This window comes from Rhinopithecus bieti, unplaced genomic scaffold (genome assembly GCF_001698545.2).
Source record: "Rhinopithecus bieti isolate Rb0 unplaced genomic scaffold, ASM169854v2 scaffold_71, whole genome shotgun sequence".
In the NCBI taxonomy this organism is placed as follows: domain Eukaryota; kingdom Metazoa; phylum Chordata; class Mammalia; order Primates; family Cercopithecidae; genus Rhinopithecus; species Rhinopithecus bieti.
Window position 1 is genome coordinate 121,605 of NW_016803101.1, and position 12,832 is coordinate 134,436.

The 12,832-nt window shown below is 40.6% G+C and overlaps 1 protein-coding gene across 2 annotated transcripts in view; it reads left to right on the forward strand.

The window, feature by feature from the left end:
* SNAPC3 (small nuclear RNA activating complex polypeptide 3) overlaps window positions 1–12,832 on the forward strand; it is a 39,820-nt gene that overhangs the window by 21,042 nt on the left and 5,946 nt on the right. For both annotated transcript variants that reach the window (XR_001888940.1, XM_017890872.1), the window contains exons 5-7: window positions 2,319–2,468; window positions 6,886–6,968; window positions 8,620–8,784. Coding sequence is in view for 1 of the 2 variants with exons in the window: in XM_017890872.1 (XP_017746361.1) it covers window positions 2,319–2,468; window positions 6,886–6,968; window positions 8,620–8,784 (398 nt within the window). In the remaining variant the exon portion in view is untranslated. The remainder of the gene's footprint in view (window positions 1–2,318; window positions 2,469–6,885; window positions 6,969–8,619; window positions 8,785–12,832) is intronic.

Here is a 12,832-nt window from a genome sequence, read left to right on the forward strand (position 1 = left end):
TTGTTTTTGTAGTTTTTAGTAAAGACGGGGGTTTACCGTGTTAGCCTGGAGGGTCTCAATCTTCTGTCCTCTCGAACCGCCTGTGTCGGCCTCCCAAAGTGCTGGGATTACAGGCTTGAGCCACCGCGCCCGGCCAGGGTCAAATTTCAAACAGTCTTTCGATCCAATAGGATTACAGCTGTAGTATTGAAATATATGCCTGATTTCTGCACTAGAAGCAACTGAAAGTATATGTAAATCCATAATGATTCTAATTCTACAAATTCTTGAGAGATTTTTGCAGAATAGGTGGCTAACGGAGGAATGGAGTGACCTATGTTCACTAATTTAGAATACTTGGGAAGTTATTGAACTAACCAGAGATGACTCTTTGATGAAAATACAGAACGTTATTAAGTCAAGGGTATCCAAGACTCTTTTAGGAGAAAGAACTCTTTCCTAGCCCAGAGTGTATATATTCTTGATTCCTTAAATAGATGTGTCATAAATTCTGATGAGTTGTCATTGAAATATTAATATATATAAATTGCACTTATGAATAAATAGGCTTTTACGAAGCATCTGGGATGTAGTTAGTACTAATTATCTTATTTAATGAAGATCTCAAATTGCTGGCCAGGTGTAATGGGCCACACCTATATCCTCAGCACCTTTGGAAGGCTGAGGTGGGCTGATCACTTGAGCTCAGGAGTTCAAGACCAGCCTGGGCAATGTGGCAAAACCTCATCTCTACAAAAAATACAAAAACTATCTAGGTGTGGCGGTTTGTGCCTGTAGTCCCACCTACTAGGGAGGATTGCTTGAGCCTGGGAGGTCCAGGCTGCAGTGAGCCAAGATCATGCCATGGCACTCCAGCCTAGGTGACAAAATGAGACTCTGTTTCCCACCGTCACCCCCTTCCCCCCAAAAAAGATCCCAAATGACCAATCATAAAAACAAACCAAACCAAAGTAATGCATCTGGGTTTACAACCTTAGGTTGCAGTATAGATTGCCTGACCTCAATGAATGAAGTAACTTTTAGGAAATTTTAAGACAGTCTTGCTAAATGAGGTTATTTTCCGGTGACTGTTAATGCTCATGTCAGTTTGGTATCATCTTGATTATAAGCTTTAGTTTAAACCAGAAAATTTCCATGGCTAAGTATGTCGGTTGTACCCATGGGATTTTTGTTTGTTTGTTTGTTTTTGAGACAGGGCCTTGCTCCATTGCCTAGGTTGGAGTGCAGCGGTACAATCGCAGTTCACTGCAGCTTTGCTCGAGCAATCCTCCTGCCTCAGCCTCCCAAGTAGCTAGGACTACAAGCATGTATCACAAAGCCCAGCTAACTTTTAAATTTTTTGTAGAGATGGGGTTTTTCTATGTTGCCCAGGTTGATCTTGAACTTCTAAGCTCAAGCAATCCTTCTGCTTCGGCCTCCCAAAGTGTTGGGATTACAGGCATGAGCCACTGTGCTTGGCCATTCCATTCTATTCTGATTTATGGAGGTGACTGAGTGATGACATGGAGAGGCTATAATGCCTTTGAAAGAAGATTTTTATTACATTTCCTTAGAGGAGGGCGCATACCATGTAGGGCCACAGGAAGAAGCACCATTCTCAGTCAGGAGGCTGAAAGGGGAGAGGGGAAGGCATAGACTACAGTTTTTATTGGGATTTCTGTGGGAAAGACAAGGTAGGGAAGAGTAAACAGTTTAGGATTGGCTAGTTTGAATAATTCCAGTAGGTTTGGGGGCAGAGGGGCTGTCCCTTGTAGCCTGGTGCTGGGCCCTGGGTGGATTGAGGTTGAGGGAATACCAGGTTGAGGGAAATAGTGGCTTGGTGTGTGATAAAGGAGGTGGTTTCAGAGTAGCTCTGGATCACAGGAGAGCCACTCTGAATTTTGGCCATTAGTTTGGCCTTATAATTATTGGATGTGAAAATACAGAACATCAAGTTATGAGGACAATTTAAACTTAAGAAAACTGACTGGGCACAGTGGCTCACGCCTGTAATCCCAGCACTTTGGGAGGCCGAGGCAGGCAGATCTTGAGGTCAGGAGATCGAGACCATCCTGGCTAACATGGTGAAACCCCGTATCTACTAATAACACAAAAAATTAATCGGGCATGGTGGCAGGCGCCTGTAGTCTCAGCTACTCAGGAGGCTAAGGCAGGAGAATGGTGTGAANTCCAGCCTGGGCGACAGAGCGAGACTGCATCTCAAAAAAAAAAAAAGAAAGAAAAGAAATCAGCAATTTAGTTTTGTTCCAGTCATGACAGGATTTGTAGTTTTATTGCTTTGTCTCTAAATGAACACTTATTTATTCTTTGACTTTTAGCACAAAGAACACAAACCATACCAAACAATGCTGGTGTTGGGCAGTCAAAAGCTCACAGAACTGAGGGATTCAATTCGCTGTGTCAGTGACCTCCAGATTGGTGGTGAATTCAGCAACACTCCTGACCAAGCCCCTGAGCACATCAGCAAAGTAAGGTGATTTCCTCCCATAAAACAAAAGGAAATAGCAACCTAAGAAAATAGTGATTACTCTAGCAGGTTCATAAATGTCCCAGTAAATCCTTTTCTTCTCCTGTGGGATTCCATCAAGCTACTACACTATCTCATTCTTTCTCTTTATCACTGGAACTTTTCCAAAGAGGAGGCCAGACTCTGTTTTGATTTCTTCATCTCTCATTTGTTTCTAAACTATTGTATGGAGACTTTTCCATCTGGGCTAATAGTGACCACCTAATTTTCTAAGCAGTTGGTCACTTTTCCATTTTTATATAACTTGACCTCACTGTAGCATATGACTTTGCTGTTCATTCACTCTTGTTTTAAGCTCTGTCAGCATTGCGATCTGTCATAATTGCCCCCAGCAAAAGGCTGGAGTCGACCTGAGAGCCTTAATAGTTAGCACCCATTCTTTGCCTTTCGCTGCCCAAGGACCAGTACCAAACAAGGAGAGACCATATGAAGTTGGTCCTTGCTGGTGTTTCCCCAATGTGTTGCTCTCAAAAGGAAAGAGAAGTCCTGCATACCCCCTGGATAAGGATGGAAAGGAGCAGTGTGGTAGACTGGCTACCGGCAATGTTTTAAGAAAGGATCGTTTACCTAATAAAGCAGGAGGGCCTTGATCCCTTCCACATTTCATCATAGGGCAGGATTGAACTACACCTACTACAACTCTGGCAGAGGGCCTCAGGTTTACAGGGCCATTTCAGGGGAGGGATAGCATCTCCTAGAGATAAGTAAAAAGATATTTGGAACAACAAGGATGGAGACAGTGTTTGGACAGGAACCAATACAATCTCCTTTTTTCCTGGTTCCTGTTCCACGAGCCACATAAGTGTTGGTATAACTTAGGTTTAATGTTAGCTTTTTTTTTTCTCCTTAGGCTGACATATAAGACCTTTTATAATGATGATTCCCAAATTAACTTTCTCTACTATTCACTTGCTGCCTTTACGCCTTATTCATCCATAGTGAATTTGTGTATTTTCATCAGTGTACCATACTTTTTCATGTTTCTGAGTATTTGAACATGGTAGGAAGCCCTTTCCTTCCTTCCATCCATTTTGTGAGTTCATTCTCAGATTTCTAAACCTAGCTCAAAACTCACCAATTACATACAAGTTTTCTTGACTCCTTTTTTTTTACCCTGCCACCTTTTCATTTGTCCTTTGTGGTATATATTTCAGTATGCTGATGCAGTGTAATATGTGTGTCTGCCCCACAGGCTGACTGTATTCCAGTTTTTGGTAACTAGTGTGGAGACTAGCATCATGGCTCACATGTAGATTTCACTTAAGTACCTGTTGAGTTATGCTAAAAATGGTTTTTAGATATTTAGGTTCTTCAGGGTTGCCATCTCAGTGCTTTTGGAGAGAAATAATAGGATAAAAGAAAAGTAGAATTTCAAAACTTTATGTGAACTAGGAAATAAGAGATTTTTAAATTTTATTTTATTTTATTTTTTATTTTTTAGATGGGGCTCTGTTGCCCAGGCTGGGGTACAATGATGCAATCTCAGCTCACTGCAACCTTCACCTCCCAGTTTCAAGTGATTCTCGTGCTTCAGCCTTCCAAGTAGCTGGGATTACAGGTGGCCCCACTGCACCCAGCTAATTTTTGTATTTTTAGTAGAAATGGGGTTTCACCATGTTGGCCAGGCTAGGCTCGAACTCCTGACCTCAGGTGATCCACCTGCTAAAGTGCTGGGATTACAGGCATGAGCCACTATGGCCCGGCTAATTTTTGTATTTTTAGTAGAGACGGTGTTTTAGCATGTTGGCCAGGATGGTCCGAACTACCGACCTCAGGTGATCCACCCGCCTCAGCCTCCTAAAGTGCTGGGATTACAAGGCGTGAGCCACTGCGCCTGGCCAAGATTCATCTTTTCTTTAAAGCAGCAGTGGCAATCTTCTGCAAAGTTAATCTTGTCAAAAAAAAAAAAAAAAAAAAATAAGATGTAACTGTTAAATAATAAGATCAATCTAAGAAGAAAAATCTGAATTTATCCTCTTCATTCCGACCATCTGAACATTGCTCAAAGCAATTTGAGTCAGATCTGGGAATCAGTCTTACCTTCAGGAAGCCCTGGATAATGTTTGTCTGTTTGTTTTTTGATCAAGTCCAGTCTGGGCAACAACTCACTGTGTTGCCCAGGAGAAGGTTTTAATCAGGCTTTGTGAATTTACTTGGTCTGTACATTGGTGCTGATACCTTCAGAAGTTTTCTAAGCAGGGATTAAATAACCCATAATTGTATTTTAAAATATTTACATATCTACTGTTATATTGATTCTGTCTCTTCTATTTTTTTTTCGAGACAGGGTTTTGCTCTTGTTCCCAGGCTGGAGTGCAATGGCGTGGTCTTGGCTCACAGCAAACTCTGCCTCTTGGGTTCGAGCGATTCTCCTGCTTCAGCCCCCTGAGTAACTGGGATTACAGGCGTGCACAACCATGCCCAGCTATTTTTGTATTTTAGTAGAGATGGAGTTTCTCCATGTTGGTCAGGCTGGTCTCGAACTCCCGACCTCAGGTGATCTGCCCACGTAGGCCTCCCAAAGTGCTGGGATTACAGACGTGAGCCACTATGCCGGCCAGGGAAGTTTATTAGTGGATGACTTTTGATTTAAATGGAAAACATTCTTGTTCTTTTAGAGTTCACCTTGTAATTAATAATTATGCCAAAAGATATTAAGTTGCTTAAATCACCTAAGATGAGGTTTTATGGAAGTGTTTTGTAAAACACAATTATATATGTTAAACTTCATTTTGTTTCCAAAATAAGTCAATAGTTATTTATTTAGAACCTTTATTTCAGACCCTGCTTACCTCTTTGAGGGTGTAGAAGTATATTAAGTGGCAGATTTTGTATTGGAGCAGCTAGTCATATGACGTTAAGTGCATTATACATTTTAATCTCCATAACAACCAATGAGAAAGGTAAAGGCTTTACTCACATTTTACATGGGAGAACAGAGGGTGAGTGAGATTTAGTGACTGGTCCAAGAAGAAACAAGACAGCCAGTCTTGCAAGAGTGTCTGATGCGAACACAAGATGATCTGTAAGTGGGGGAATGAAGACAAGAAAGAAAAATGGAAGCTTGAAAGAAGTAGGAGAAAAAATAAAATATTAGGGTAAAATTATTTTAGTACCTGAAGCATATATCTCCTATACATAAATTGCTTTTGGCCTTCACCACAATCCTGTAAGACATCGTGGCATATACTATTATTCTCATTTCACAGATGAGAAAACAGGTCTGAAAAGTGATTGCTACATACCAGAATCACAAAGCTAGTAAGTGGTAGGTTAAGGAAAAGAACTCAGGTCTTCTGACCCTCATCCAGGGGTCTAAAGAGATGGTGAAGGACCAGTTTAACAGAGTGCTTCTCAACTCTGGTTGCATGTTTTTTTCTAGAGAGTTTTGGAAAATACTGATCCCCAAAGATTCTTTAAATTCCTTTTTTTTTTTTTTTTTTTTTTTTTGACAGGAGTCTCACCCTGTCACCCAGGCTCGAGAGCAGCGGCCAGATCTCAGGTCACTGTAAACTCGGCCTCCCGGGTTTACGCCATTTTCCTGCCTTAGCCTCCCGAGTAGCTGGGACTACAGGCGCCCGCCACCTCGCCCGGCTAGTTTTTTGTATTTTTTTTAGTAGAGACGGGGTTTCACCGTGTTAGCCAGGATGGTCTCGATCTCCTGACCTCGTGATCCGCCCGCCTCGGCCTCCCAAAGTGCTGGGATTACAGGCTTGAGCCACCGCGCCCGGCCCAAAGATTCTTAATGAATGAGTCCGAGTTGACATTTGGTGTTTGGTTTTTTGTGATTTGATTTTGCAGTCAGGATTGAGAGCCACTGCTTTGACGGAAGCTGTGGTAGAATGAGTTAAGAAACCTTGAAGGTTCCCACCAGTTGTGGTACAACTGTGGTACCTGGGGCAAGATTGCTTGAGTAAAAATAGAAATTCAGATTCTGTCTGCCTAAGAGTTACTGAAAATGTAAAGAGAGAATTTTGTAAAACATTGCAAATACAAAAAAAATGCCAGAAAAATGTAACTTGATGATCATTGTTATCACTGGGGAAACATTAAAGATAGGACTTTGTTTAGTTTTTAGTTCTAGTATCCAACACGACTTACTGCTGTGTATTCATATGATAAAATAATGATGTTTATTTGATTTCTAATTGGGTTTCTTTCATGAATCTCAGGAGAATATACACATTTGAATCAAACGTAGTGATTAAAACAGCAGTAGGGTAAAATTGAAAGTAGTAGCAGTTTTTGTAACATGTATTAGTGTGATTTTATGATACATAAATTTTGAATTAATAGTTAGAGCAATTTCATAATTGTTAATAGTTGACTTTCTCTCAATACCATCTGTTTTCTTGTAGGACCTATACAAATCAGCCTTCTTTTATTTTGAAGGAACATTTTATAATGATAAAAGATACCCGGAATGCAGAGATTTGAGCAGGTATAGTTTCCAAAAATCTTCTCAAAGTCTTTCCTATTTCTAGTTATCAAAGTAGTGTTATCTCCACAAATCCTATTATTGGCCTATTAAGGACCTTTGCCAAGGAATTACTGATCTTGTCTTGAGCATTACATACATCCAAAAAAAAAAATTAGCCAGGTACAGTAGTCCCAGCCACTCCAGAGGCTGCGGCAGGAGAATCTTTTGAGGCCAAGAGTTCAAGGCTGTATAGCATGCTATAATCTCACCTGTGAATACCCACTACTCTCCAGCCTGGGTAATATAGCAAGACTCTGTCTCTAAAAAAAATAATAATAATAAATTAAATCCCATTAACACGCATTATTAGTCTCTGGCCTTTACATATAAGTAATAGTGGTAAATTAACCTGTCACTGTTTTTTCTGCCTATCTAGTATATACTATTGTGCTAGGTGATGGTGATATGTATGTTGCTTAAGTACATAATATAGGAAAAATCTATATCTAAGCTCATTTTAATGAGACCATACTTTCATTATCAATGTCTAAGCAATTAGAGTATATAAGTATACATATTATTATTGCCTTTTAAGAAAAAAAAAAAAAAGTGTCGTTCTGTCATCGTACAGTGGCACGATCTTGGCTTTCACTGCAACCTGTGCCTCCTGGGTCAAGCCATTCTCGTGCCTCAGCCTACCAAGTAGCAGGGACTACAGGTGTGTGCCATCATGCCTGGCTAATTTTTGTATTTTTAGTAGAGACAGGATTTCAACATGTTGACCAGACTGGTCTTGAACTCCTGGCCTCAAGTAAGCCGCCTATATCAGCCTCCCAAAGTGCTACATTACAGGTGTGAGCCACAATGCCCAGCCTATTATAGCCATTTTTAATCTGTATTCTAACCCAACAGTTCAAACCTATTGGTTTCAGCATTTTTTTTGTTTTTTTTTTTTGGTTTTTTTGAGACAGTTTTGCTCTTGTTGCCAAGGCTGGAGTGCAGTGGTGCGATTTCGGCTCAATGCAACCTCCACCTCCCGGGTTAAAGCGATTCTCCTGCCTCAGCCTCCCGAGTAGCTGGGATTACAGGCATGTGTACCACCACACCCAACTCATTTTGTATTTTTAGTAGAGATGGGGTTTCCCCATGTTGGTCAGGCTGGAATCAAACTCCCGACCTCAAGTGATGCGCCCACCTCGGCCTCCCCAAGTGCTGGGATTACAGGTGTGAGCCACCGTGCCCAGCCTTGCATTTCTTTATACTGTAAATAATTGAAGACTCCAATGAGCTTCTGCTTATGTGGGTTATAACTATCAATATTTATGATATTAAACATTGAAACTAAGAAATATTTGAAATATTAAATCTCATTACATACTAACATTTTGTGAAAAATATTTTTCAAAACTCAATAATGAGTGACATTGTTACACATTTTTGCATTTAAGCTAAAGTGATGCACATCATGTAACCTCCGGAAAACTGATCCCTTATGAAAATTCAGCATTCCTAATCTCAACATGTATCAAACATTTTGGTCTTCATCTCAAGATGGCAACTGTCCAGTTAGTTGGGTGAGCTAGGTTAATGTGAATTACTGCAATCACAAACTGTTTTCTGTAGTTTTAAGTTTTGTGGAAAAATGATATATCCTTGCCTTTCCCCCGCTTAGAACTATCATTGAGTGGTCAGAGTCCCATGACAGAGGATATGGAAAGTTTCAGACTGCTAGAATGGAAGATTTCACCTTCAATGACTTGTGTATTAAACTGGGTTTTCCTTACTTATACTGTCATCAGGGAGACTGTGAACACGTCATTGTCATTACTGACATAAGGTAGGTTACTTTTTTTTTCTTTATTTCAGAGTACAAAAGCAGAGATAGTTTTTTTAAAATAAGAGGAGTAGAAGTAATGATCATTGCAACTTGACTTGGAAGCAGCAAAAATGCTGTCTTCTTTCCATGCAAAGACCAACTCTTTCCATCCATTTGCATCCTCTATTGTTCATTATTTTGGAAAATCTATAAGAAATACTTTACTATTAGAAGGTTAAAAATCTGTTAATAATTTAAAAAGTATCTCCATTTTGTATTAAACAGCTGTTATTCAGGTAGTAGTTATCCATTTATAGATAACATTGCAACTTTGTTTTAGGTTTCTCTTTTTGCCAAAATTTGAAGGAGATAAAAGGGAATTGGAGGAAGAGTAATTCTAATATTTGACAAATGTGAAGTCTTAATGCTTTGACAAAGATTTAAATTGGGAAGGAGCTAAGATAGTCTAAAATGAGATTTGGGGATGAGTTATAAATTTAAACAGCTAATAGCTCTTATTCCATGAATAAGGCTATTCATTTCCTCTTTATTTAGGAAATCTGTTTAAGAAGGAATACTATGTACGAATAAACCCTGCTCCAGTGCTGGTTTGATTCCTTATGAGAGACCATTTAAAACTTTTTTGTGGAACAATAATGTGCCTGTGTTTGACCAGTAATTAGAAACTAGTAATTACTGGTATTAATTAGTAATTTATTATACCAGTAATAGAAACAGATGCCTGCCACGTGCAGTGGCTCACGCCTATAGTCCCAACACTTTGGGGAACTGAAGTGGGCAGATTGAGCCCAGGAGTTCGAGACCAGCCTGAACACCACAGTGAAACCCTCTCTACAAAAAATACAAAAATTAGCTGAGCATGGTGGTGTGTGCCTGGAATCCCAGCTACTCAGGCTAAAACATGAGGATTGCTTGAGAGCAGGAGGTCAAGGCTGCAGTGAGCTATGATCATGCCACTGCATTCCAGCCTGGGTGACAGAGTGCGACCTTGTCTCAAAAAAAAAAAAAAAAAGGAAAGAAATGGATGCTTTCAGAAAGTCCCTGCTTCTATTTTTGGTCTTACTGACTCATCTCCAAAATTTTATATCTCATGCACTCCATCTCCGGAAACTACCAGAAGATGTAAAAGTGCTTCACAGAAAGTGTACACCATGAACACGAAAGACATGGAATGCAACACAGAATAGGCAGAATAGGTCAAATAGACATAAAAGGGATTCTCAGAATGATGGAAAAGTGAAATCCCAGTGTGAGAGCTTTGTACCAGATCTGGAGATTTGATCCAGGGTCTGGAGCCAGGAGCATATAAAACTCAGGAAGGATGTCTGGGGGGAAAAATAAACTGGTTGACTCCTGGTTGTTCACTGTTCTGTCAGAAGATAGGTGACTGAATTTGTGACAGGTACATTGAAAATTAAGCAAATGGGCCAGGTGCGGTGGCTCACGCCTGTAATCCCAGCACTTTGGGAGGACAAGGCGGGTGGATCACAAGGTCAGGAGATTGAGGCTATCCTGGCTAACATGGTGAAACCCTGTCTCTACTAAAAAAAAAAAAAAGTTAGCCGGGCATGGTAGCAGGCGCCTGTAGTCCCAGCTACCCGGGAGGCTGAGGCAGGAGAATGGTGTGAACCCAGGAGGCGGAGCTTGCAGTGAGCTGAGATTGCGCCACTGCACTCCAGCCTGGACAGCAAGACTCCGTCTCAAAAAAAAAAAGAAAAAAAAAATTAAGCAAATGTAAATGGGAGAGAATTAATAGATTAATAGCTAGAAAACAAAATGTTGTCCCATAAATGTCAACTATGTGGCTTAGGTAGAAGTAGCACTAATTCGTCATGAATTAAATATCTGTTTAACCAAAATTATGGTAGTTCTGTGGGGAGAAGTTGAGGAGGTAAATTATAAACAAACAATTAAGAATGGAAAATAGTTGCCCCTAGGGAAGAAGAATGGGGAGGCAAGAGTCAGAAGCGTATATAAACCTTGGATTTATATGACTTTTAAAATTATAGACAGTACATTTATGTCTTTGATGTTATTAAAATTTTATATCAGCAGCCTGGGCACAGTGGCTCATGCATGTAATCCCAGCACTTTGGGAGGCCAAGGTGGCCAGATTACTTGCAGTCAGGAGTTCGAGACCAGCCTGGCCAACATGGCGAAATCCTGTCTCTAAAAATACAAAAGTTAGCTGGCTGTGGTGATGGACATCTGTAGTCCCAGCTACTTGGGAGAGTGAGGCACGAGAATCACTTGAATCCGGGAAGCGAAGGTTGCAGTGAGCCAAGATTGTGCCACTGTACTCCAGCCTGGGCGACAGAGCAAGACTGTATCAAAAGAAAAAAAAAAAGTTATATAAGCTGTTCTGCCTGCTCTTCCTTTCAAATGTGGGAAAATATACTAGCCTTGTAATAAACATAAGATGGAAGGCAACCCCCAGTTCTCTCTGGTGGCTTTATTTTCCATACATTTCTTTTCTTTTCTTTTTCTTTTTTTTTTTTTTGAGACAGAGTTTTGCTCTGTTGCCCAGGCTGGAATGCAGTGGCATGATCTCAGTTCAGTGCAACCTCCATCTCCCGGGTTCAAGCAATTCTTGTGCCTCAGCCTCCCAAGTAGCTGGGATTACAGGTGCGTGCCACCTTGTCTGGCAAATTTTTGAATTATTTTTTTTTTTGAGACCGAGTTTTGCTCTTGCTGCCCAGGCTGGAGTGCAGTGGCACGATCTCGGCTTACCGCAACCTCTGCCTCCCAGGTTCAGGTGATTCTTTTGCCTCAGCCTCCTGAGTAGCTGGGATTACAGGCATGTGCCACCACGCCCAGCTAATTTTGTATTTTTAGTAGAGATGGGGTTTCTACTCAATCTGTTGGTCAGGCTGGTCTTGAACTCCCGACCTCAGGTGATCCGCCCGCCTCAGCCTCCCAAAGTGCTGGGATTACAGGTGTGAGCCACTGTGCCAAGCCTAATTTTTGTATTTTTAGTAGAGAAGGGGTTTCACCATGTTGGCCAGGCTGGTGTCGAACTCCTGACCTCAGGTGATCTGCCCACGTCAGCCTCCCAAAGTGCTGGGATTACAGGCATGAGCCACCGCTCCTGGCCTTTTCCATACATTTCTTATAGTGTAGGCCTGTTTCTATAAACAGTGTGATTCCAAGGCTGAAGGATAAAAACATGACCCTTAAACTCATGGTAACTTCTTGATACAGTGATCAACAAAAGAAACATGATCTGTTTGAATGTTAAAGAAAAAGCAATTTACACTTTTTTTTTTCTTGAGAAGGAGGTGTCACTCTGTTGCTCAGGCTGGAGTGCAGTGGCAAAATCATGTCTCAGTGCAGCCTCGGCCTCCTGGGCTGAAACAGTCCTCTTCCCTCAGTCTTTCCCATAGCTGAGATTATAGGCATATGCCACCATGCGTGGCCAATTTTTTTATTTTTTGTAGAGACAAGGTCTCACGCTGTTTCCCAGGCTGGTCTTAAACTCCTGAGCTCAAGCGATCCTCCTGCCTTGGCCTCCCAAAGTGCTGGGATTGCAGGCGTGAGCCACCACGTCTGCCCTTTTGTTTTTTTAAACAGTTTACATTTATTAAGAGTATGCAATGTAGGGCTTTTTAAAAGGCAATTTAGAGAAGTCATTTTTATCTTACAGGTGGATTTAATCATTCAGTGCCATTCCATAATACCAATTATCAAAAGGTTAATTATTTTCTGATGGTGAAAGTTTTAATTAAAACAATGGTATTTTAGAATTGTTAGAGACCTTTAGAACAATTTTGTGTAGTCCTTTCATCTTTCAGAATAATCTGAAGTCTGTCATGATTTACAGGATTTACCCAAAGCCATGGAGCTGATTAGTGGCAGAGTAGAGATTGACTTCAATTTTTTTTTTTTTAATAAAAGTTATGAAACTTCTTAAAGGTTTCACAATTCTGACACTTAAAACTAAGATTCTACCAATTCATATTATGCCAGGAGTCAGAATTAGATTTTAATAAAGGAGACATTAGAAAAACAAGAGCCACATTGTAACAACCAGTTAATCTAGGTAAAATAT